Source organism: Rattus norvegicus, chromosome 18, assembly GCF_021556685.1.
Source record: "Rattus norvegicus strain SHRSP/BbbUtx chromosome 18, alternate assembly SHRSP_T2T, whole genome shotgun sequence".
NCBI lineage: Eukaryota > Metazoa > Chordata > Mammalia > Rodentia > Muridae > Rattus > Rattus norvegicus.
Genome location: NC_141551.1, coordinates 53600843 through 53626116, shown reverse-complemented (window position 1 = coordinate 53626116; position 25274 = coordinate 53600843). Strand labels below are relative to the sequence as shown.

The 25274-nt window shown below is 42.5% G+C and overlaps 1 protein-coding gene across 1 annotated transcript in view; it reads left to right on the top strand.

Annotated features, from left to right (window-relative positions):
- The window catches only part of Fbn2 (fibrillin 2), a 205397-nt gene that overhangs the window by 74083 nt on the left and 106040 nt on the right, over positions 1 to 25274 (top strand). The window contains 1 exon segment of the mRNA NM_031826.2: positions 16940 to 17065. Coding sequence (NP_114014.2) covers positions 16940 to 17065 — 126 coding nt within the window.

Sequence of the window (25274 nt, the reverse complement as noted above, 5' to 3'; positions counted from 1 at the left end):
CACATCTAGTGTCCCTGTACTTTTCAGGAAACTGGCTCACAAGAGTTTATAAAATGCTGTCATGAAATTTTATTCGTGATTGGACAGTCATGAAGATGCTGCTGTTTGAGCAAAGGTCTGAGGGTGTGAAGGAATGAAACATGGCTGAGGGGGAAGGAAAACGCCTGGTATGTGCCTACTTCTTTAGGACGCTTACTTCCTCCTGAAATGTGTTCTGCTGCCTCCCTGACTGGCACATTTGGATACACAGCTAGTGGGTCTTCTGTCACATTCTATATTCATTAAAATGTGGTTTATTCTGTGCCGCTGCACTGAACTAATCTGGTCATCAAGACTGTAGACTTTAGTAGATCTAGGAAAGCGAGAGTCCGGGGTAAGGGGGTAGAACTGAAATAATTCCCTTGTTCATGGAAGGACTCTACAGAAGTCGTTCTAGAGTGGGGATGTACTCAACTGTTCCTATGGAAGAATAAGATGAAAACTTAAAAGTCAAGCATGAGTGGATGCGGTGACAATGGCTTTCCCAACATTAGGAAGGCAGAGAAAAGCTAGCCCTTCTGAATACTAAAGCATGACAAAAATATCTAAAATATTTACTACAGCATTTGTATCATCAGCTTTCTGGTCTGAGAAACAGAACTCAAGGACTATTTTTTTTTAGTCAGAAAACATCTCTGAAAGATTCTCCCCAAAGGCAGAGAACTCTCAAACCCTGAAAGATGGTTATTTTTTCTTTTTATACACCTCTGGCATCTTTGTCTCTATATAAGATGACTTATGTTCCAATGAGATGTGAGGAGTGAGTAGGAGAGGGAGGAAGGAAATGGGTTACAGGAGAGATCTGGTAGAGTCACACATCACTCAAGCACACTGACCAACAGGTGACTGTTTCCTTTCCTCCTCCTCCTCCTCTTCCTCCTCCTCTTCCTCCTCCTCCTCCTCCTCCTCCTCCTCTTCCTCCTCCTCTTCCTCCTCCTCTTCCTCCTCCTCCTCCTCCTCTTCCTCCTCCTCTTCCTCCTCCTCCTCCTCCTCCTCCTCCTCTTCCTCCTCCTCTTCCTCCTCTTCCTCCTCTTCCTCCTCTTCCTCCTCTTCCTCCTCCTTCTCCTTCTCCTCCTCCTCCTCCTCCTCCTCCTCCTCCTCCTCTTCCTCCTCTTCCTCCTCTTCCTCCTCCTCCTCCTCTTCTTCTTCTTCTTCTTCTTCTTCTTCTTCTTCTTCTTCTTCTTCTTCTTCTTCTTCTTCTTCTTCTTCTTCTCCTTCTTCTTGATTGTCAGGGGCCTAGCATGCACCAAAGACATTCAACAGAAAGTCGAGCAAAATAATGCATATATATAATATGTAATTAATAAGGAAGGTGACTGAGCACACAATGAATAGTGTTGAGAAAAGAGGATATCAAATTTAAAAAAGATTGGATGAGACGTTACACCTCATACCAGTGGTTCTCAGTCTTCCTAATGCTGTGACCCTTTCACACAGCCCCTCATGTTGTGCTGATCCCAACCATAAAATTATTTTCACTGCTACTTAATAACTGTAATTTTGCTACTATTATGAATGGTAACGTTAATATGTATGCTTACCGATGGTCTTAAGCAAAGCCTGTGAAAAGGTCTTTGAACCACCCGCCCAACGGAATCACATCTCATAGGTTTAAAACCATTGCCTTATAGCAAGATAGACCTTTAATATTAGTATCAATTAAGACACATGATATCCAAAGTCATCATGAAAGATTTTTTGTGTAGTCTTCAGACAAAGAAGACATATTCCCATGTTTTGCCAACCCTGAAGTTATAGAGGAATAGATTGGTAAATTCAACTTGTAAAGTAAATTCAACTAGTAAATTCAGCAGTAAAGACGCCCTCCACAAAAAGTACCACTTTTGCCAGAATCATTAATTCAGAAGTTTAATTTTTGCGTTGTTGTTTTTCTAGCATGGGCATAGAGACTGAAACCAAAGACACCCAGATCCTTGCTCAGGGAAAAACTGTACTAGAGACAAAGAAGAGACGAGAAGCTTATAAACCTCTGTAGCTAAACATGATCAAATCAACAGGAAAAAAGCAGAGTTTATAAAATGCTGTCATGAAATTTTATTCGTGATTGAACAGTCATGAAGATGCTGCTGTTTGAGCAAAGGTCTGAGGGTGTGAAGGAATGAAACATGGCTGAGGGGGAAGGAAAACGCCTGGTATGTGCCATCCTTGGCAGTGGCCGTTGTCCAACGGAGGCCAGGGCATACCAGGAGTTTGGAGGAGACATCAGGAGATCTGTGCCCTTGGGAAAGTGAGCAAGAAGGAGCAGGGAGCCTTCATCACGAAGTGATTCAGTCTCACTGAAGCCTATGAAGCATTCAGATTCCTGTGAAAACTGTCCAGAGTCATTCCTCACGGGTTAGCAGCAGCGAATTTCCTACAGCAGCAGGTGGTCCGTGGCTCAGGATGGATGTGTCTGAACCAGCCGATCAGAGGGGTCGTCTGGTGAGGTTCATCTGTGAGATTTGTAGGCTACACAGTTGGCCATCTTGATCTTTTTTCATTTTCCACAGGAAGTACTAGAAAATAACTATATTATGTTTGTGACTCCAGCATTTCATTGTGAAAGTCAAAGTATGCACTTTATAGGCTGAGCCTGAAGAGTGACCGTTCCACACTGATATATCCAGTTACATAATCCCCTTTTCATGTTTACACAAATGGTGTTTACATCACACAGTAGATATACAGCTGCTCTTTGAAGTGCTGGAGATTGAAAACAGGGCCTTGCTCACTCTGAGCATGTGTTGTAATTCCCATGTGTGCCCCCTAGCTGTGTACCCTACTTGAAAAATCAAAGAACTTAACTGGTATGAGAAATTTCAAAATAAAGCAGAACTAAGAAAATACAATTAAGAAACATTCTTTATAGAAATTTTACGTAGTATGTGTGTTATTAGTGGATGAGCATAGACATTCCGGTAAGTCCTTTTCTTTCTAGAAAGTAAGAAAAGCACAGAGGTAGATCACCACTCATGACATCATACTGCTGCAATAAGAACGTAGCACTAAATTCACTTTCACTTGAGACTGTTTATAGAGAAGATAAAAATAAATTACTCTTAAATGTATCATTAGAGTGTTGAGGACATCCCCACTTCTTTGGTTTTCTTACAGTGTCTTGCCAAAATGCTTTACGAAATATCAAAGTTTTACATCCCATATACTAATGAGAACAGGCGCACACCAGTGCTGAATTCCTGAAACGTCGCCAAGTCCAAATGGTTATAGTTCATTTAACGTTGGAATGTCCTGACTTTCGTGTTCAAGCTTTTATCCAACCTTAAAGGGAGGCTTTCCATTCATCTTCTCTGCATTGGGACTTTCAAGGAACTTGAGAAAGGTGGGGGAATGGGAGCAAAGGAAGACTGAGAGTCTACTGGAATATGGTTCTGGGGCCGAGTGCTCACTAAGTATGAGTTTGATCCCCAGAGCTGGGAGTAGGAATAAAAACCAAGAAAGATGCCAGAAGGCAATTTAACAGGGCTCCACTCCACTCTTAGAGGCCTCGTCTCACAGATGAGCGGCTTTCACCCTATTGAATCTTCAGCATTTTAAAGTAATAAATAGTAATTGGTTCGATTTGTCCTGAAGTCCATGTTCTAAAAGTAATCTCGTTTCCCATGTGTCTTAAGTTTGGATTAAGGAAGGGTAACAGCATATTTTCACCCTGAATAAAATGATTGAAGGTGTGTGTGCAGTTAATAACTATTGATAAGTGTGGCTGTGTTGTCTAAGAAAACCATTTTGGAATATAGATCAAAAACTAAAGCTCACGTTGTTTGACTATGTTACCAGTATCCTTTATGTATTTAAGTGGAAATCATTTCCAGAGTGTTGTCACAATGCTGCAAACATCATGGTGGCATTGTTTCTTGCTGCCAATACTTCATGCCTGAGTTACTACAAACCAGTGTCTAGGAAGATCCAGCACTGAGTTCAGGCAACGGGGAACCATTTATGGTATCGCTCAATAGAAGCCTTTAAAAAAAACACTATTGCGAACACAAAACTGTGAGAAAGTTCCACTAGCGTCCATTTAAACTAATGTACAAAGAGCATTTTTCAAATGCACTTTCCTAGACTGACAGCAATAGAAAAGGGGGGATCAAGAAATTAGATAGATAGATAGATAGATAGATAGATAGATAGATAGATAGATATTTTTGCTGATACACAGATACAGATTAATATAGTATGGATGATAGAGATACAGATGTGTAGATCCATAAATAGATAATGATAGGTAGATGACGATGATGATAGTTGATAGATGATAGATACATTGGATAAATAGATGATAGACAAACAGACAGTCAGACAGATAGATAGATGATAGATACATAATAGGTTGATAGATAATAGATTAATAAACAGATGGATGGATGGATGGATGGATGGATGGATGGATGGATGGATACTGCAGCATAACCCTGAAGTGGCATAGGACACTGATGTGAAGGTATAGACTAAACTGTTTCCACACAGCTCCTGGTGTTGTCCACCATCCTAGAAGAACATCCTTCCCTTCCATCATTTCTGTGATTATTACCCCTCTCCATCTTTTCACATAAACTTTTGGGATTGTTGACAGTCATTCCCTAGTGTCTCCCTTCTCTGCTAACTTCCAGGCTCTTTTGCTCCCTCACACACTTATGTCAGACCCCTGAACTCAGTTCCTGCGATAAATCACTCTTGCCAAGTCTTGTGTGTGCACTTTCCCTCCACCTCAGTTACCTCTGCACTCCTCTCTCAGTGTCCCCTCGAGATCTCTGTTGGTCCCATTCTGAGTGCCAGGCACTATTCAAGCTCTCCCACCATCTTGTCCTCAGATCTAGTACTGTTCTTTGGGTCACCACTGCTAACTCCCAGAGTCCTTCATTTTGGCTCAGCTCATCACTCTGATATGCTATTTCTGGTCAAGGGAAGTGTTTGATCTTGTATTCTGAAACCAGACAGATCCTTTCTCTTTGGTCATCAGAAGTTTTGCTGTCAGCGTCGTGTGCTTAGAATCAAGACAAGGGAGCAGAATGCTTTACTAGACCTGAGTAGAAGTCATCTGCATGTGTAACTAACTGTCAACACAGGTGACTTCTGAGCACACCACATGTTTTCTCCACATCCTCAGTTTCTATCTTCCCTGTTTTTGGTAAAATGTCTATCAGTTTTTGCAAAGTTACCCTCACTCCTCACTTAACCCCATTCCCTGTCCGTGCAGCTTTGAACTCCTGCTGCCACTAGCCATTAACTCAAGCCACCGATGTGATGCAACTAAAGCCATCCCAAAGGTCACAATAGTCTCCTGACTGACTCTCAGTCACCACTCACCACATCGTTCCCTGTAGACTTCCTTCTGTGGGTAGATTGTCCTCAAAGCTGATGTGTAGCGGCTACCCCAAGATGCTCCCTGCCTATGGTTGACTTTCCTTTTGTGGAATTGTGTTCTCTCCAGTGCCTGGTAGCATTATCCGTAGTGTGCATGACTCAAAATTGTAGGAGCTGAACATTCAACAGGCATCAGAAAGTCAAGTCGTCAGAGACACTGTCTCATGCTCAAACTCTTTGTCTCCTGTCAGTAATGGTTAAAAACACCGACTCCAGCTGAAGCAAAGCAAAAGCTGCAATTTTTAAGTTAAGGAAGCTAGAAAGATGACGGCAGCTCCTGGGGCAGCAGGGGACTTGAAAAGTGTGTGGCTGAGCTGTCAGGCTCTTTTTACAGAAAGGTAGAACATTTTCCTTCTTGCTTCTACTGTGATCTCCTTTCTCTATATATAATTTCCACTGCACTGATGGCCTCATCTGCCTAGATTCTTGACTGACAACCACTTTCCAAAACTTAGCTGTTTCACTGTAACTCAGAGTTAATGAAGAGACCATGGGTTTCCTCCTCCAATGCCATTGCTGGTTTACTAATTCCAGGTCACTAACAACACTTGCTGTGTCTTCCTCTTACCCTTCCTTCTTGCTTTCATGATATTGCATTGTCCTTTTCTCTTGGAATCTTGATCTCATCAGCTGACGCTTGATGGCGTCTACTGCCTCCGTCATCATTATTAACTCCTTCCTGTCTTATTTACCAGCACATGCAGGTCTTCTTCATCAACAGGGAACCCTGTTCAGCCTCTACCTCACTTTCCAAGATCCAGTTGCCCCATCTTTGCTCTGAAACAGGGACAGCAAAGTGTTCTAGGTCTTTCTCTTTACCTTTTCTGTTTTATTTTCTATTACCTCAGCTCACAGGAAAGCTCATTCCTCACACAATGGGCTCCCTCCATGGTTTGGAACTCACTATTTCTTACCTGGAAAACACTTCTTGTTCCTCTATAGGTGAATGTTTGTCATAATCTTTAAGGTCCTTTATCAGATGCTATGACTTCCAAGTACTCATTCTGAGAGTCAAAACTGAATCGAGTGAGAATTCTGTTTTAACACAGTGTTGTATTTCAGGGTGATCAGGCATCTTGTGATTTGTTTTATATCCATCCTCTTAGCAGATTGCAAATTCCTGATAGTTACAGACCATGCATGATTAGTTCTTGGTATGTGACGAATCAAAGGCTTCTAATCACCAGTAACTTCTTGAATCTGTAAATGAACAGCACGTGTCTAATCGATGCTTCGTTGTTTAAAGAATTAGAAGGCTTCTTAAAAGGATCATTTTAATTATTACTTTTTTAACTCCAAACAAATTGCTTGAAATATTTTGCCTTTTAAGGAGAAAAAGGACCAAGAAGCTGGAGATTCTGTGTTTGTTTAAACACCCACCTCATTCAACTTTTTCCCACAAAACATAGATGCTGTTTTGATCACTAAAACTAATATCTGTGAATTAGAGTTGAAGGCTCAACAGTGATCATTTAGAAGTGATACAACCGCTTTTCCTGACTTTCTATGTTTTTGCTGTATGGGGAAAACTCACAAGATTCTAGGGATTGTATTTTTCAAATGTCTCATAAATACATTGAGAGAAAATAATCCTGTGCCAGCCCTCTGGCTGGTCTTGAGAAATGAATGTGTCATCTTTTATTGATATAGAGCCATGTAATGACTAACATTTCATTCTACACAGATAAAGTTTAGAGAGTTGAATTCAGTATAGAATGGCATGAAAAAAATCAATTTCTCTTAGCAAGACAGGGATGCAATTGGCAAAAACATTGATTTGGAAAAATCTCATTTGTTTAAAATCAAGAACTAAGAAGGCAAGGTCCCGTGTGAAAATAACTCGGCATCATTGTCGGTAGCAGATCTTCCACAGACGGGCGGTTACACTTCACTGTCAGTTAAGATCTGTCCTGAGAATGTAAACTTGGCTCAGCATCTTTAAATGAATCCACATAGAATATCAGAGCAGATTAAAGACCATGATCTCTACAAAAGATGTGGGGGAAAACATGGAAAACAACAGAAACCAAACTTGCTAGTGTCACTTCCTGGTCAAAAACATCTTCACATTAGGCATTTCTTGAAAAGACTTCCACTCCCCTGACCAAGTGCCTCTGTGTAAAACAGCTGACAAGCTTCTTAAATAATAAAAGCGTGTTTCTCCAACGGCAGGAACAAAACAGAGTATGCTGCCCCCATTTCTACTCAGGCGTAGTGGAGGTGGTAGCCAGGGCAAGTAGGTAAGAAAAGAAATAGAGGGAATTAACTAGAAGATGAACACTACAGCAGTCTCTCCTTCATTTCAAGGGATAAATCCCAGACGTCCCCATGGATACCTGAAACTGTTGTTAGTGTTTGTCTATTTCTGTCTCTCTGATTGTCTAGATATCTATCTCTTTAAATATGCATATATAGTGCTTTTTGTTCATATATATGAATATATGCATATTTGTGGTAAAGTTTAACTTACACATGAGACATGTTAATTAGGTGCAGTAATCACATTAGCACAATTTTAAGAAACTTAGGGAATTCTTGAAAGCAGGAAACATCAAGGGGACAAGGCAGGAGAATATATTCAGTGTGGAGGTGCTCAGTAATGGCGTGTTTGAACCCAAAGTAAGACACAAGTTTTTATCACTACTCAAAATGAATACAATAGTCTGTTCTCCATTTAATATTTTAGACTGAGCATGGCTAACTGAAATCACAGAATGTTGAGTCATGTATAAGAGGGAGCTGTAAGCAAGTCATATCAGAAACATAGATATATGTGCGTATTTCCATAGTGGAAGAATGTATTGATACATTTACGAAGTACAGAGGTTTCAAAGCCGACCATCTGCCTAACTATCCTGTTTTCCTCAGTAATCTGGTTGAGAAGAACACATTCCTTTATTCCAATTTTAGTTACTAATTTTAACTCTTATATCAGAGCTCACCCCTCTCTCTCTCTCTCTCTCTCTCTCTCTCTCTCTCTCTCTCTCACACACACACACACACACACACACACACACATATTATTTGTGTCTGTCTACTGTCTGTGTGTCTGAGTGTTTTTATATGGGATATAAAATGGATAAAAGGATAAAAAGATAAAAAAGGAAAAAAAGAAGAGTTTTCAGAGATTTCAGAAGTAGGCTGATAAAAGGGCAAACAGAGTCTATGTTGCTATAATAACAAGCCCAAACCAGCTACAGGTAAAAAGGGAAGGCCTGGCTACTAACCAAAATGAACAGATGTATGGGCAGCAGGTTCAGAGGAGCACACAGGAGGATGAACAGAAGGCAATTCAGTAGGTTGAGTCAACAACGGGGATTAGCTGAGGAATAGCAAGGAGTTCTCTGCCCGTTGACCCTTGATGCACATACATGACGACAGGTCAGTGGTTGAAGGGTCATTGACATCACCATCTTAATGGTGAATGTTTACCTCTTCATGCAGTCCGCATGAGGGAGTTTAATGAATCCCTCTCATGAGTCCACTGTACCAGATAAATTCTTGACCCCGGTCTCCCTGATATGGTTTCAGTATGCTCCTGTTTACCATGACATATTAATAAGGTGACAGGAATTAGTCATGCATCCGTCTGTACTGCGTGGGTGGTGCCGGATAGGTGGCGGTGGTGTGTGAACATACCCAGGCCAATGTGATGTCCCATCCTCAGGATGTAGTCAGAAGCTGCTTGTGAGAGGGAGTGTTTTAGGATGAGGTACAAAGTGAAAACCAGTGTTTACATCGTGAATAGTTTAGAGCAGGACACAGCCTGGTCTCCATATGGCGAATGCTGTGTCTGTGTTGTGGATGATGTGCTGAGCCGCTAAGATACCACCCAAATGCAGTGAGATGTCCCCTCAGGAGCCTGCAGTATACTCTAAGAAGATATGAGTTGGGTAAGCTGGTTCGTCATTGCTGCAGCTCGTCCTCAATACACAAAACAAATGCTATGTACACTGACAGTGAGCATTCTGAAATTGAAACTAAGAGAATCCCATTAATAATAAGGTCCAAAAGAATGGAATGCTTTGGAATAAATTTGAAAGGGATCAAAAATTAACATACTGAAAACTATAAAATATTGTTGAACTAAAGTCTAAATGGAAATATATTCTACTTTTATCAATTGGGAGGCTTAATCTTGCCAAAGTGTAAGGAGAAGCCAAAGAGTACACTGGGAAAGGAACCACAAAGCCCACCCCAGTGACACACCTCCTCAAGAAGACCACACCTCCTCCAAGAAGACCACACCTCCTCCAAGAAGACCACACCTCCTCCAAGAAGACCACACCTCCTCCAAGAAGACCACACCTCCTGCTCTTTCCCAAGTAGTTTCACTTACTGGGTACCAAGTATTCAAACATATGAGACTAGAGAGGCTATTCTCATTCATAGCACCACAAAACTCAATAATGAAATGTTTTTTTAAATAGGCAAAGGAATTAAATACATTTTTCTTCAAAGAAGATACACAAAAGGCCTAGAAGCAGAAAATGAAAATATCAACAGGACATCGTTAGGGAAATGCAAACCACACAGCAGTTTGATAGCCCTCCACCTCTATTTTTAAAAATAACCCTCCCCCAAATACTTGCAACAAACAAACAAACAAGAGAGAGTAACAAAAGTAGCTGAAGCTAGGAGAAGTCGGAGCTGGGAGAAGCCGGAGTTACGAGAAGCCAGAGCGCTCATACACTGTTAGTGGGAGTATAAAGTGTCACTGCCGCTTGGCAGACAGTTCCAACTCCTTAGGTTTCATGGGGATGGCAGGTTTGTGTCCATTGGCACCCAAATATAAACCACCCACACATCCACAATGGGTGATAAGGTTCGTAGTGTATTCAGGGACCCCCAAGGAGCAAGATGGGGTAATACAACACAACACAGCATGGAGAAGCTTGGCAAATGTCAGGCTGCATGGAAGCCTCCTGTCACAAGAGACCACGCTTTATCACCTCATTTGATGGACTGTGCGGAAGAGCTGGTTGGGTAGCCACAGAGTCTAGATTAGTGGTTTCCTGAGGCTTACCGGAGGCCATGGAGAATGATTAATTGTGGCGTGGAATTAGTTGGGGGGGGGTGTGAAGGCGTCATAAAATTAGGCTGTAGTGATGGTTGCCCAGTCCTGCACTGTATTTTAAAAGAGACACAGTAGAACTTAGTGAGCTGGGTGTGTGAAATGTACAGTATAGGAGTCGTTTCTCAGTTAAGGGGCCCCTACACAACTCAGAGCGCAGGTCATGTAGGCTGTGCTCTCAGAATCTAGGTAGGAGAAAGCTAGCATGAGTATTCCATTCGCAATTCATTTTATCACACCAGCATTGCCGTATTCTGACATAAAACAGAAAGAAAGAAAGAAAGAAAGAAAGAAAGAGAGAGAGAGAGAGAGAGAAAGGAAGGAAGGAAGGAAGGAAGGAAGGAAGGAAGGAAGGAAGGAAGAAAGAGAGAAAGAGAGAGAAACCCACATCAGTTGATTGTAAGTCACATTTCAGCTCACGGACTTACCTACTATACACTCCTATACATTAAGAAATAGAAATTTAATATATAACAAAAACAATTGCATATCAGAAAAGCTCTGCAGATTGCACCTACTATAACAGGCCGTTGGCACTGGTGGGAAAGAACTATTCCAACAGTACTTTATAAACGAAATCACTTACTTTGTTCGCACTAAGTTTTCTGGAGCGGGTGCTGACAGGGGCTTTTGAAGATGCTGTGTCTGTTACAGCAGAGCATCACCAGGACAGCGTTCTCAGGAGTTGGTGGAGATCACTCCACTCACTAAGTTAGCACCATATCCTGCTAAGAGTAGGACCTACAAGAACGTGACGTTCTGTGGCTTGTCAATAAGAAAGCCATCCGATGGTCTTCTTTAGACCCCGTTTTCTTTTCCAGAATCCCTGTGTTCAGATTCATCAATCCCCCCCATACACTGTGAGGTTCCTCTTACTTCCCATTTCCTGGGCTCTTCCTCTGGTCTCTGTCCTCTCACTTCCTGGTCTCTTCTTCCTGGTCCATCTCTTGATGAATTTTCCTTTAGATATGGACGGCTCACACAGCCTCTTCTCTAAATTCATCTCTGTTTCTCCTTGTTTAACTCCCACCAACTGTCACACCTAATACGAGCTGTATGCTTTATCAACCATAAAACTATTCATCCAGAACTTAGCTCTCCGCCGAACTCCATACCCAGAATTTGAGTGTGTAGTTCATTAGTCTACTTCCCTCCCACCAGACTCTCCTTCGGTTTGGCTCCCCGTTCCCCGTGTCCTGCTCCTCTCTTAATCATTCTACGCCATCTGTCTGTCATCCAAGGTTGATGTCTAACACATCTTCTCAGTGACAAAATTCTGTTGTTTTGTCTTCTTTCCTTCTTGACTTGTTTTCTTCTCCAGCAACCCTGACTTCAGGCGTCCTGCAATATGGTTCCTTCATGTAACACTCTTGTTTTATCTAAAACCTTTCTTAGAAAGTAGACCAACGCTCTATAAATGATGCTGAAGGGCTTGCCCTGTGTCTTCCTAACTATGCCATCTACACCAAGTTTCCCAGCCATCCATGCTAACGTGAGTCCCGGTTGTCAACAGTACAGTGTTTCAGACTCACCCACACTCTTCTACTTCCTGTTATGTATTGGTCTAAACTTAGTTGTGTGGAGGACCCCAGGCTTATGCTGGTGAAGATGCTCCTCAGACTAAGGAAGGATTCAGGTATTGTCTGTGAGACGATTCGAGACGTTAGGATGAGAGGGAAGATTTATGGGGGCTTTCTTGGAAAGTGTTTCTTCCTCTTAAGAGGGCAGACATCCTGGAGAGAGTCTGTGCTTTACTGGATGGCCTAGTCAGCCACACTCACTGTAGCCCGCTTGACCCCAGTAGGGAAGCAGACGGGAGATCTGTCAGAAAACAGAAAGGTTCTCCCCAGGTGTTCAGATCTGTAACTAACTGCCCCCAAGCTTCTCCATTTTCTGAAAACTTTTCAGGAAACAGAATTTAGTAAAGGAAAATGGGGTATTTCCAGTTTAGCCAAGCCAGGGGAAGAATCTAATTTTTCTCTGTACCCTGCCCATATCAATTTGAGAACCTTAGGATTCATAGTAAAGTAACACAAAGATCAGACTGTTTAGACAGCTGGGTGTGTAGCAGTTTAATCTGTTTTGTTTTTTGGTTTTTTGGTTTTTTTTTTTTGTAGAGTGCAGGGGAATGATCATCTTGACCCCGTCCATTCTCAGCATGTCATCTTGCTTCTCCTATATTTGTACAAGGTTAATAGGGTGAATAATAGAACATCAGCCCAGGTGTCTTGTGACCCCAACAGGAGACACTGACCTAACAAATCCCGAGGTCCATGTTACCTGGACTTTCAGCCACGATGCTGTAAATCTCTGGCTTGTGTTTAGATCAGTCTTTCTGAGATTTGAAAAGTAAAGCTCCCAGCTCGCTTTAAAAGTTCAAAATGTTCAAGATGTGGGGGGAGCATAATAGATGTGTGGAAATGATCTTAACTTTTCTTTTGAATTGGACCTGCCACCTTCAAACACACTTGCTTAAACAAACTTTAGTGTGTGATGTTCATTGTTATAGACTTTCTTCCAAATCTGATGATAATACAGAGTCCTGAAGAAATGACATAAGAGAACTCAGTTCATGTAGCCCACTGATCATAAATGTTAATGCTAGATTTTATTAGATAAACACATACTCTTATACTGAAAAGCACAATGTCTGGATCCTTACGTTTCTGTGGTCAGTTGCTTGCTTGCTTGCTTGCTTGCTTGCTTGACTTCTTGTTTTCACCTATCTCTATAATTCTTAAAATTTGGGGAGTAATTTGCTTAAAATAGGTTTTTTTAAAAAAATCATCATTTTACAGAACCCTCAGCCTCATAACAGAATGATTATGGCATGAATCTATTTAAAACCCTATCTTTTAAGGTTTCTATCTCATTTTAAACACAGACTGTAAATAATTAATATTTTAACAAAAGCCATCAAAACTGAATGCCATTGGATGCTGGTTAGTTTGTATCAAGTTAGTGAAAAATTGGAGCCAACTGGGAAGACGATTATTTGTTTGAGGAACTGCCACCATCAGATTGGCCCATGGGGAAGTCTGCAGGGCATTTTCTTAATTGACAGATGTGAGGAAGTCCAGTCCACTCTGAGTGGGCAGATATTTTAGGTGACAGAAAAAGACACACTGAGCAAGCCATGAGGAGAAAGCCAGTAACAGTGTTCCTCTTCATGGCCTAAGTATATTAGTGACCAACTCTGAGTCACTGACAGTGCATTGATTACACACTAAGGACAGAAAAGCATGTCCGCTAGGAGTCGTCCAACCAAGATCAAGTACAGATTTAGATTCTCTACTTCATGCTCCCTGAGTCTTCTGCCTCTTGTCAGTTTGCCCTGTGAATCTGAATCCTTGCCTGCATCTGTACCTGTATCTGTCCATGTGTCTGTCTCTCCCAAAGGGCTTGGCTCTGTCTTTATTGAACTGTACAGAAAGCATCCCATGGGGGAGGAATGGCATAATTTACAGAAACCTTTAACAAAGCTTGACAAGGGATTAAGTCACTGGCTCCAACTGATCCCAACTGGTCCCAAGTGACCCAGATAACAAGCATCATTGTTTATCGACCAATATCCATGCATGGTTGCTTTCGACCTTTATGGTTTATTTTCAGAAGTTATTCACAGCTTCTGTATTTACTGATTTCAACAAATGATGCCCACGAATTATTTGGGCCCGGGCATGGAAGAACATATTACTCATGATTACAGATATGTATTAGCTTAGGTTGTAAACGTTGTTTACAGAACAAACCCAAGGCAAGTAAGATTGACTGTTACATTGTTCTCTTAAAAGCAGGCTAAGCAAACTATTGGGGTAGATGTTAAGATAGCCATCTTAAACCTGAGGTGACCTCTAGGTCTGTTATTAACTTTGGATGTGAGGTCCAGCAATAGTTCCGGTTTCTTAAAATATAAGAAATGTTTTGTAATATTGCTTTAATCCCCTCTCCAACATGACGTCAGCTTCAGTTCCTATCTCTAGGTTCCTTCCTTGAGTTTCTCTCTTGGTTTGCCTCAATGATGGGATATATATAGCTGTATATATACAAAGAAGCAATCTCTTTCCTTTGTTCTTAGTCAGAAATATTGTATTTGTCTCTATCCCAGATATTTATTCCAAAATTACCTCCCCTCAAATGTCAAACATCTTTCCCTTTTTGGTTTTGGACAAACTTGTACTTTATTAGAAAATGCTTGCAAGTGGAATTTCATGTTCAGATGAAGGTCACGAGATCTTAGAATTTCATTAATCCTAAACTACACAAGCTCTTGAATTGTTGGTATTTTTGGACAATGAAGGGGAATGTAGACGCAGGGTTTTGCCTGCCCTTTGTGCTGCCTGCCTTACATCACGCTATTCTCGGTTTAGTCTCCCTTGGGGAGAGGTGATTTATCACAGTCTTGTTGACTACAGTCTCTCTGCTCCTTCATCTCTGTGCCCGTCTCCGTTGTCTGACAGCACCACAGAGCAGGAAGATGGCAGCTCGGGATGCGACAGGTCCTAATTTGCACACATGGTTTCATTTTGCTGGGTGAAGGCTGATGGGAGAGCTATTACCACATTACACATTTGCTCCTCATTTGTGCGGGCAATTCTTGTTAGGATTCTGGTCCCTTGGGGGATTGCTAGGTGTGGATTTGTGCCCCTGTCCTTCAGCAGCTATCGAATCTCAGATGAAGATGGTGTTTTAGAGGACGTCTGAACGTTAGCCTTCTTTTCGAAGAACGTAAGGAGGAGATAGCAAAACCCCCAGTTGCTTCTTGGTGCAACCGATTTGCCTGGATATGTGTCGAAATCAATGGGTAAAACGTAAATGAGTGGACCCATAGAGGGATAGCAAAAGGAGACGTCTAACTTTGTGTGCTAGTATTTAAGACTGAATTGTTTGTTTCTAGTAGCTTCCATTTCGTAGTTTTAACTACTTTCTGATCAAGGACTTCATACTCCCATATGACATCTTTGATCAGATGTTCACACACTTTCCCCTCCAGTTCTTGCTCTTCCTCCCCATTTCTCCCCCAATTGCTCTGTTTTCAAGCCCACTGAGTCCACATTGTACTGCACGTATGCATATGGGCGTTAAGGACTTTTTATTCAAGAGTAGCTTCTCAGGGACCAAATCCCTAAGAAACTGGCTCTCCCTTCTCTGGCTAATAGCTTGCTCCTCAAGGAACCGCAGGCTTTAAGGTCCACCTTCCTTCTCCATAGGGGATTTTGGCTAGCTTCATCTTGTGCCTGTTGTCAGGGCCCTGTACGTTCCTGCGAACTCTGTGTGTACTGCTGTGCTCAGGACATACAGTTTCACTGTGGAAGTTCACCACCCTTTACAATCTATTCCTGCAGTGATCCCTGAGGCTTGGGGGTGGAGGGTAATTACTGAGCTTAACCATTTTCCCTTGCATTTATAATTAAAGTGCAATTATTTCCCCTGTCTTTCAAATTGAGACATTCTAAAAGAATGTATACAACACAAGAGGACAAGAACGTAAAAGAAACAAAACGTTCCCATTTTACTTTGATTTTAAGTAATTATGTTTATGACTTTTATAATTGCTTCCTCTATTCATTGGTCTTTACTACACCAGTTTCTTTGCAAAACAATGCCAACAGTTGGGTATCCCTGGCTGGGTTTCTCCGGGTGGCTCATTTCCTTTTGTAAAAGGGATTAACGTTCAGCTCCCAGTGTGCCTAATTGCGGTTTTGTTTGACTTTCCACCTCTCTCTGCTCACAGGATTTCTGCGGGAAAGCTTGCAGAAATGCTCAGGTTTCCGCATCTTTGGGGACAATTTAAGAAAAAACAGACTTTTGTTCCTGTGATAGGAAACAGTCCATTCCCAGAATTAAGCCGAGTAGATAAACACGAAGAACCTCAGTAGGAAAAGTGGACCCTTCTCCGTGCCTCTCGGGTTTTCCCTCTGCCATAGTTCTATATTGTTTCAAATTGAAGTTATTCCCAGAATGTCAAATATACCCACATTCACGTGCACCTACCGAAAGCACATCCCACAGCCAAATAGGAAAAAATAATAATGATCTGATAGCGTTTGTTGGTTCCAATGATTATTGTAAAAATTACCTATGCGTTTGTATTTAATTATTCCATATTTAAGAGGTAATTGTATACGCGTTTTCTGTAGGGTCCGGGTAGGATAATTCCCTCGTTGGTGTAGATTAGAAACTAAAACTTTGACATCTTTACTTATTTAAGTTGCATTTGAGCGGAAAGGGCTATATAGAGTTTTGCTTTAGTTGGCCCTGTTTTGCTGCCCTGAGAGGTTGCTCTCCACTCAGTTCCCATAGATATGTACAGGAAATTCCTCAGGGCCTGAAGGAAGACTATCTCCAGGGTTATATGATCCACCTAATCAACCGTGAGTGCTCTCCTAGTCTGAAATCCTTTTGTTTAATGAAGGCCTTTCTCAATTATCTTCCCTTGATTAGACATCGACGAGTGCAGCGTGGTTCCTGGAATCTGTGAGACAGGCGACTGTTCCAACACCGTGGGAAGCTATTTTTGTCTCTGTCCACGCGGCTTCGTTACCTCAACAGATGGCTCCCGGTGCATTGGTAAGCCTTGTGTTTTGAAGTTACAATACGTGGCTTCTTTATAATGACAGAAGAGCCCAACAGGTATGAGGATGGTAATGATTATAGAACCACTGGGCGAGTGGATGAAAGGGTTGTTCTAAGGCCTTAATAGTATTTAACATCACGGAGGGATTGATAGACCAGATACTGTTCGTTAAAGTCTTCGCTTTCAGGAGCCATCTGGCTTAGTTTTATGTTGTCAAGATCATTTTTTGAAAGAAAGAAAGAAAGGAAGAAAGAAAGAAAGAAAGAAAGAAAGAAAGAAAGAAAGAAAGAAAGAAAGAAAGACTTGCCCAAGATAATTACTGCCCAGCATTGCAGACACAGAGCACAAGGGAGGTGTAAAATCTGTTGGGGAGCTGGACTATAGGAACTTAAGGTTCCTCTCTTGCTATGAATCATGAACGCAGCACTTACTTACTTAAACCTTATTCTGGTAAAAATGCGTATTACAAAGAAGGAATGGGCACCCCTGATTTTGTGTTTCAAGTCTATCCAAATGAAAGCCAAGTAGACTTACAAGGTCCGCTCTGTTTAGAGAGATGAAGCTCTGTGCTTTGCAGACAGGATGTAGGTTATCCATCCGACAACACACCTTACTTAGGCCTCCATCTTGTGAGCGCTTTGATGTACAATCCTGGTAAAGTTATCTACCTTTACGTTTCTCCCCTTGAGCGTTCAGCCTGGTCAGTTCCAAAATTGAGCTGACAGAGTTTTGGATAGCTACAAAGAGATGGAGAAATATGTACCATGTCTATAGCAGCCCTCAAGATTCATGTATGAGGAATTAGAGAAAGTCATCTAGTGTCCAAAGAATCGTTTCATGGTCCAGTGATTTTTTTTCTTATTTGTCTACCACTGAATTAAAATTTTGTTTCTCTCAATGACTTAGTTAGGGTTTTACTTCTGTGAACAGACGCCATGACCAAGGCAAGTCTTATAAAGGACAACATTTAATTGGGGCTGGCTCACAGGTTCAGAGATTCAGTTCATTATCGTGGTGGCAACATGGCAGCATCCAGGCAGGCATGGTGCAGGAGGAGCTGAGAGTTCTACTTCTTCATCAGAAGGCTGCTAGCAGAATATTGACTTCCAGGAAGCTAGGATGAGGTCTTAAAGCTCATACCCACAGTGACACACCTATTCCAACAAGGTCACACCCACTCCAACATGGCTACACCTACTCCAACAAGGTCACACCTCCTACTAATGCCACTCCCTGGGCCAAGCATATACAAAACACCACACCCAACTCTTTCCTGGGCCCCAGGGCTTTTAAGAATCCAGCCCAGCTTGTTTTTGAGTTTGTCTGTAAATGTCTCGAACCTTACAATCTCTCATTGCTAAACGTGATGGCATCGTCTTGCTTGCCTACAAACTCCTCTGCCTGAATTATCATGGCTTCTCCTTTCCATACTCATTAAAGCTCACTCATTCTTTCATCCTCAAATCGGGAGTTATTTTTAATAGCTACCCTTACCTAATCTCAATTGTCTTCTTGGACAAAACAGTTGAGCCCCTCCTACACTATCCACATGGCTACACTACCCCGTAGCCCAGGGTCTTTTGTCATCTCTCGAGTACTTGTGCTTTCCCAACCAGCCCGCCTTTGGGGCTCCTGCCTTAATCAGCCTTGTGCACCTTAGACTCCATGTTACATATATATCATATGCATTTCCTGCTGAGTGGATGCATTTGAATGCATGGGAAAACCACCAGAGGGGTGAATGAGGTGATATCAGATATAGGAGTCCCGCTTGGTTAATGACAGCTTTGTGTCCTCCTGATAGACAAGATGACATGGGACTGAGTTAGAGTCCTGCGTATGTATGCCATACGTTGATTCCTGAAGCTGAGTCCTGGGCCTTCAACAATCCCCTTCATCTCAGAGAAAGCATCCCCAGGGGACAGAGGGAGAGCACCTCAAAATAGGAAAGTGGAAAGTGACCCCCCCCAGGAAATAGAAAGCCAGTGCTAAAATTAAGTTTAACAGCTTAATTTTCAAGATATTCATATTATATTTTGAATAAGCATGTCTTTGCATGTGTGAGAAGAAAAACAAATATAGCATTCTAATGTGTAAGAAGTCTTTGGGTTTTAAAAAATCAAAGTGTTTATTTTCTCGGATTGAATTTATTTGTGATCGAATCATGTCATGAATATATGACTGCCCCTCTGGTGTTTGTTTTGTGAGCTCACACTGGGCACGCCACTGAGTTAGATAACCTCCCAGTTTTCTCTAGTATGAGACGGCACACTATATGAACTTCTTTTGGAGAGTTTGACTCTGGCTTGCTTCCTTGTTCTATTTCTCCCTACAGAATCATAAGAAAATCATCAAAGTAGGTACACTGAGTCTAAACCACATCATAAAATACCAGGGAGACTGATCCCTTCTTGTGGGCAAGAGAAGCGTTTCATGGGACAAAGGCATTTAATCTTCAAATAGCAGAGCCTTCCCATTTCATTTAATGCTAAATTAGGAAGACAAATCCTAACTTAATTTTACCTAGTGTGTTGATCAAATTTCTTTTTAAAAAAAATCCTTAACTTAGAAACTAACATATGCCACATTTAAAAGGAGCCGAAGTGTCACAATAGTCTTTTCTTTAAAAGCATTTTAATAGCGTTATTTAACGAGCCTTATGTCATTTTGGAATTCACTCCCCTTGGGCACCATTAATACCTAATTTCTACAATTTAATGCAGGCCCTGAAGAATGACTGGCACAAGCAGTAATGAGTAATGAATATTTAAGCCACAGAGAGCAAGCCTGATGCAGGGGAAGGGGGCTGACTCTCAGTGCTCACAGAGCTAGCAGAAGCCCTTAACTAATGGGGACAGGCTACTGCCAGCCAGGGGCAAAACAAGGTTCAGAAAAAAGATTAAACATTTAGAAATTCTTGCAGAAAGCAATGTCGAGACATTCTGATGCCTTTTCCTCCAGCCTTCCGTGTCTCATTGCACAGCCCCACCTGAAAAAGTCTGAGGTTACAAACCCAAAACTGTAATGTGAGTTGTGTGCGAACATGTATGTGTGTGTGTGGCGGGGGGAGGGGTGCACACGTGTGTGTGTGTCTGTGCGTCTGTGTGTGTGTGTGCACGCACATGTGCGCACGCATGCTTGCACACATAAGTAAGTTTGAGGAAGGTAGTAACTCACTTCTAAATACTCTTTCTATGAAATGTGTACCATTAAGCAAAGCAAAACAGAACGCTAAGCCTAGCGAGAGGGCCCGACCGTGAAGTACTTGTACAAGCCTCATGATCTGGGTTTTGAGCCCCAGATTCCACAGAAAGGTGGAAGGAAAGAACCAACTCCACACAGGTGTCTTTGACCACCACATGTAGAGAATAATAACAAACAAAAATGTTTTAAATGTTGACAGTTAGAGTGAAGTTTTTTAAAGGGAGTGTTGGAGAGAAGGCTGGATGAATTACGTACCTGCTCCGCAAGCTTGAGGGCAGAGATTAGCTCCCACAACCCACACAGAGGCCAGACAGGTGGGGCGGAAACAGGAAATCCCTGGGCAGACTAGCCGGAAACAGGAAATCCCTGGGCAGACTAGCCGGAAGTAGCTATTTCCGGGGTCCGTAAGAAACTCTGCTCAGTAAATGAAGTGGTGGAGCAATTGGCAAAGACTTCAGTCATCAATTTTGGGCTTCTATTCGTATGTCTACACTCTTGAAAATGTATCCCTTTACACACATGTGTCCACACAGAGATACATGCATACACACATGCGCACGCACGCGCACAAATTAAAAAACAAAAACAAGCAAGCAAATCCTTGGAAAGAAAATTCTCAAGAGATGAATTGATGAAGATCTCGATAAACGCACAAGAGCGGGATCTGTGGGAGGAGCAGGAGTTGCCGGACAAGAGAATCCCGTGAGCCCCTGGATGCGGAGAGGACTCCAGATGGAGGCACTGAGCAGAGATTGGTTGGGAAGAAAGTGAGCCAGCAATTGGTTGGCTGTAGGACATCAGGCTGTGAAAGGTATCCTGATTTCTAATCCCCAGGGACCCTAAAAGGGACAGCAGGCACATTTCCAGTACCCCAGGAGATCAGGGCCTTCTCATGTAGCTGCAGCCCCCCACAGATCCCAGTAGAAAGGTTTGAGACAGATCAGTCACTTAGGACAATGCCCCAAGCCCCTCCTCCACAGGTGAGGATGTGACCAAAAGTCACATAGGCTCCAGACAGATCAGTCTCATAGAAGCAGGACCACGCCCCTGAATATGTAGATGAGGTCTTCCCAAGCTCTCAGGCCAAACCAATAGGAAGTGCTGCTGTCAGACACTGATCCATCCAGACACTGTATTTAAGAATCGTGTTCAGAAGGATTAAATGGGAGCTGGAATTATTCCATCGTCTGAGAGCTTCTGACATAAGAGTTGTAACACTGCCACTTGGGAAAGAGATCTGCTCTCCCGAAATCACCACCAGAAGCTCCCCTATGTTAGCTAGCCAGTCCCCTGCTGTCCCCGCCCCACCCCACCCCTGGGCTCAAGCAACCAAAGCAGCAGCAGAAAGGAGCAGCAGAGGTGGTGAAGGTTTTCTCCTCCCTGACAGAGTTCTCTTCCCTTCTGAACCTGAGCACCTGGCCAGCTCAGAGATCTCTGTGGGGAGCCCCCAGCACACAGCCCCACAGTTGGCAATAAAACAAAAAGACTGAGGCTCCTGCAGTCCTTTCTCTAACTCCTCCATTGGGGTCCCCATGCTCAGTCCAATGGTTAGCCACAAGCATCCTCATTTGTATCAGTAAAGCTCTGGCAGAGCCTCTCAGGAGACACCCATGTCTAGTTCCTGTCAGCAAGCACTTCTTGGCATCAGCAATACTGACTGGGTTTGGTGACTGCATGTGGGATGGATCCCCAGGTGGGGCAGTCTCTGGATGGCCTTTCCTTCAGTCTCTACTCCACTCTTTGTCCCTGTATTTCCTCCTGAAGGGGTTTGCAACCCCATAGGAAGAACAACAATATCAACCAACCAGAGCCCTCCGCCCCACAACTCCTGGGGACTAACCACCAACCAAAGAGTACACATGCAGGGACCCATGGATCCAGCTGCATATGTAAGAGGATGGCCTTGTCGGATTATCAGTGGGAGGAGAAGCCCTTGGTCCTGTGAAGGCTCGTTTCCCCAGTGTAGGGGAATGCCATGGTGTTGCGGAGGGAGTGGGTGGGTAGGAGGGGAAGCATCTTCAACAGAAGCAGGGGGAAGGGGTATGGGAAGGGGAAACTGGGAAAGAGGATAACATTTGGAATGTAAATACATAAAATATCCAAAAATACAAAGAAAAAGTAAAAGATGTGCACAATGTTAGGTTAGCACCGAGTCATCAGAATCTTCTGTGTTGAACGTGCAGTATCCCAGCAGACGACTGAAGAGCGGGGCCCATGTAGAACGGCTTCCTGATAAACCTGCTGTCTTGGGCTTTACATTCACATCTTATATGCATGGCCACATTCCAAATGGAATGCTGTGCCTGAACCCATGCAATGTGCTGAAGTGGGCAGAGTTTTCTTGGTTTCCTTTGCTCTCGATAGCCAACTTCATTATGTTCAATTTAGTGGGAGAAGTCTCTGGCGTTTGCTGCCGGCAGAGCAAACGCTTAGTTTTTCGAAACCTTCGGTACACGTTTGAAAAGAAACCAGCCCTCTCGTTTGTGGCTGGGAGACTCCGGATATGCCTATGAGAGGAGACGGGATCGTTTGGTGTTGAGATTTCTCCTCACCTACAGAATTAATTCTGCTGTTACTGTCGGTTACTGAAAGAGCTGTTACCGTTCTACTGTGGGGCTAGGTTTATTTAAAGTGTTTACCACAGACCTCTGTAAGTATTATTTTATGTAGTTTGGATTTGCTCTTTCTTCTCTCACTTTAGATTTACTGTGGATTTCTTAGGCCTAAGCTTGTGACATTGCTAGAAATTTCTGGAAGGTTTGCATGTGTAGAGCATTGCCTGTTATTCTGTCTGCCCTCTTCCAGATCTCTTATTAGATGATTCCTCGTTCCCTTTCATCGTCACATCTCTCAATCTTTTTACTGCATTCCCTATCTTTGTTAGAGCAACATTGACAAGGATGTGTACACACAAGCCTCCCCCACCAGTACCTCTCTCCACATGTGCCTGGCAGAGGGTTTTTTTATTCATATTGTCATAGTTTTCAGGGTAGTTTCATTGAGAGGGACGTTCCCAGTAGACAGTCTACCAGTTGGGTGGCAAAACAACAAAACAAAACAACACAACAACGACGACAGCGACAACAACGAAACCTATTGTTTTATTCCGCTTTCCCACCAGCTCTGATCTATGAGTAAGAAGTATTAAATGCAGTTATGGAAGTAAACCTGGGTCTCTTGACTCAAGGCTGCTACAGCCTCCTTAGTGCAGAAGCCTTGCCACATGGCACATGTTACGCTCCCCTGTAGCACTGATTGGACGCTATAATTTGGGGGATCATTCTTGATTATTCAGAGCTTCCTTATCTTAATTGACATCTTGTTCCTGAGAAGCACAGCAATCAACTGGAGCTAAGAATACAATCCTTTGGCTCCCAGAACGAATGTTTTTAAATGGGTTCCCATGACTCACTTCGCAATAGAAATCGACCGGGGAAGTTACGCACATCTACAGACTGTTCAAGCTCAGCTCCTGAGAGTTTTAGTGTCTCCCACGGCTTTAAGCGTGATGCATGTGGCCAGTTCTGCACTGTGCTTTCCCGCAAGCCGAGTGTCTGCTGTCAATGAGAGGACGATTTCCCCATCTCCTTGGCTATCTGCAAGACAGCTCATCTGTTTCCTTCTGGGTTGGAGGCCGTCTGAGAACGCTGTGGACCATTTGGGAAAATGGTGTATTTATTGTTAGACTGCATAATTAGAGCTAGGAATGTCAGCTGTGTCTATTACTGGAGTTATTCACAATAATTTTTAATTTAATTTAAAAAATATTTTATGAGTACTGTATTTACACCAATTTCTATCCCTCTTTCCAACTCCCCCCACGCTCTTATCATATTGATGATCACATTTGCTTTAATTAGTATTGCTAAATACATGTGCATCTGTACCTGTGAGTGTACATGTGTGTGTGTGTGTGCGTGTGTGTGTGTGTGTGTGACTTACTCAGTCTATTTAGTGTTGATGGTATTTACTTGTGTTAAGGACTGACCATTTAGATCTGTATAAACTATCAGGAAACTTGTCCCTGAAGAAAACTGATCTCTCTGTTTTTGGCGTGACTGGCGTGAGGCTCCTGAGTATTGTTTTGTACCTTTGTATGATCATGGAGATATGTTTCTAAATAAGAAGACATGGTGGCTTACATCCATAATCTAAGCACTTCAGAGGCTGGGGAAGGATAGTTTCTAGTTTGAAGTTGCTCTGGGCTCCAGAGTCAGCTTGAGGGATGCCTTGGACATCTGTCATCACCCTGGGGACTTGTTAGTTTGTTTATCTGTTTGACAAAGGAGCTTGCTCACATTACAATAGTACAAAGCTAACTGGATATAACTTTTTCAATTATTAAAAGAAAGGTGGTTGTATATCATGTTTGCCGATGATTTGTATTTTTTTATTCCTGTGTGATTTGGAATCGAGAGCCTTTTGTTACCATTACCACTTTTTCTTGCTGTGTTTTCTGCCACTCTGATTCTTTCTCAGTCTAGTTGACAGGGTGCGCTCTATCAGCCTCAAATCTGATCATGTTAATTTCCTACCCCAAATCCTTCAAATATTGTACCAAGGCTTTACCACAACGGTTTTGCCAAACTCAGCGATGCATCCAGGTTTCGCCTTGCTTCAATTCGGACTTCCTTAGCTACCCTGAGTTCTTAAAAAATGTCATCCAGCCTTACAGTTTTAGATTATGTATGTGCACTGACAACTCCTGGATACACATATCTGTCTTAAATCTTCCCCTGGGCTCCAACTCATGTATTCAACATCCTAAGTATATTATGGATGACAGAGGAGCCTTGCCCGGTGTACTCTCAGCCCACTGTTTCCTATTCATTGCCATCTTAGCGGTCCAAGTCGAAACTCAGGAAATTTCCATCACTCGTTCTCTTATATCCAGCATGTAAGTGATTTCCTATTAGGCCTGTCTTCAAAGTGCTCTTTATAACATAGTCCTTGCTACTGCTCTCATCAAAGCCATTGGTCTCCTGAACATCTCCTGTC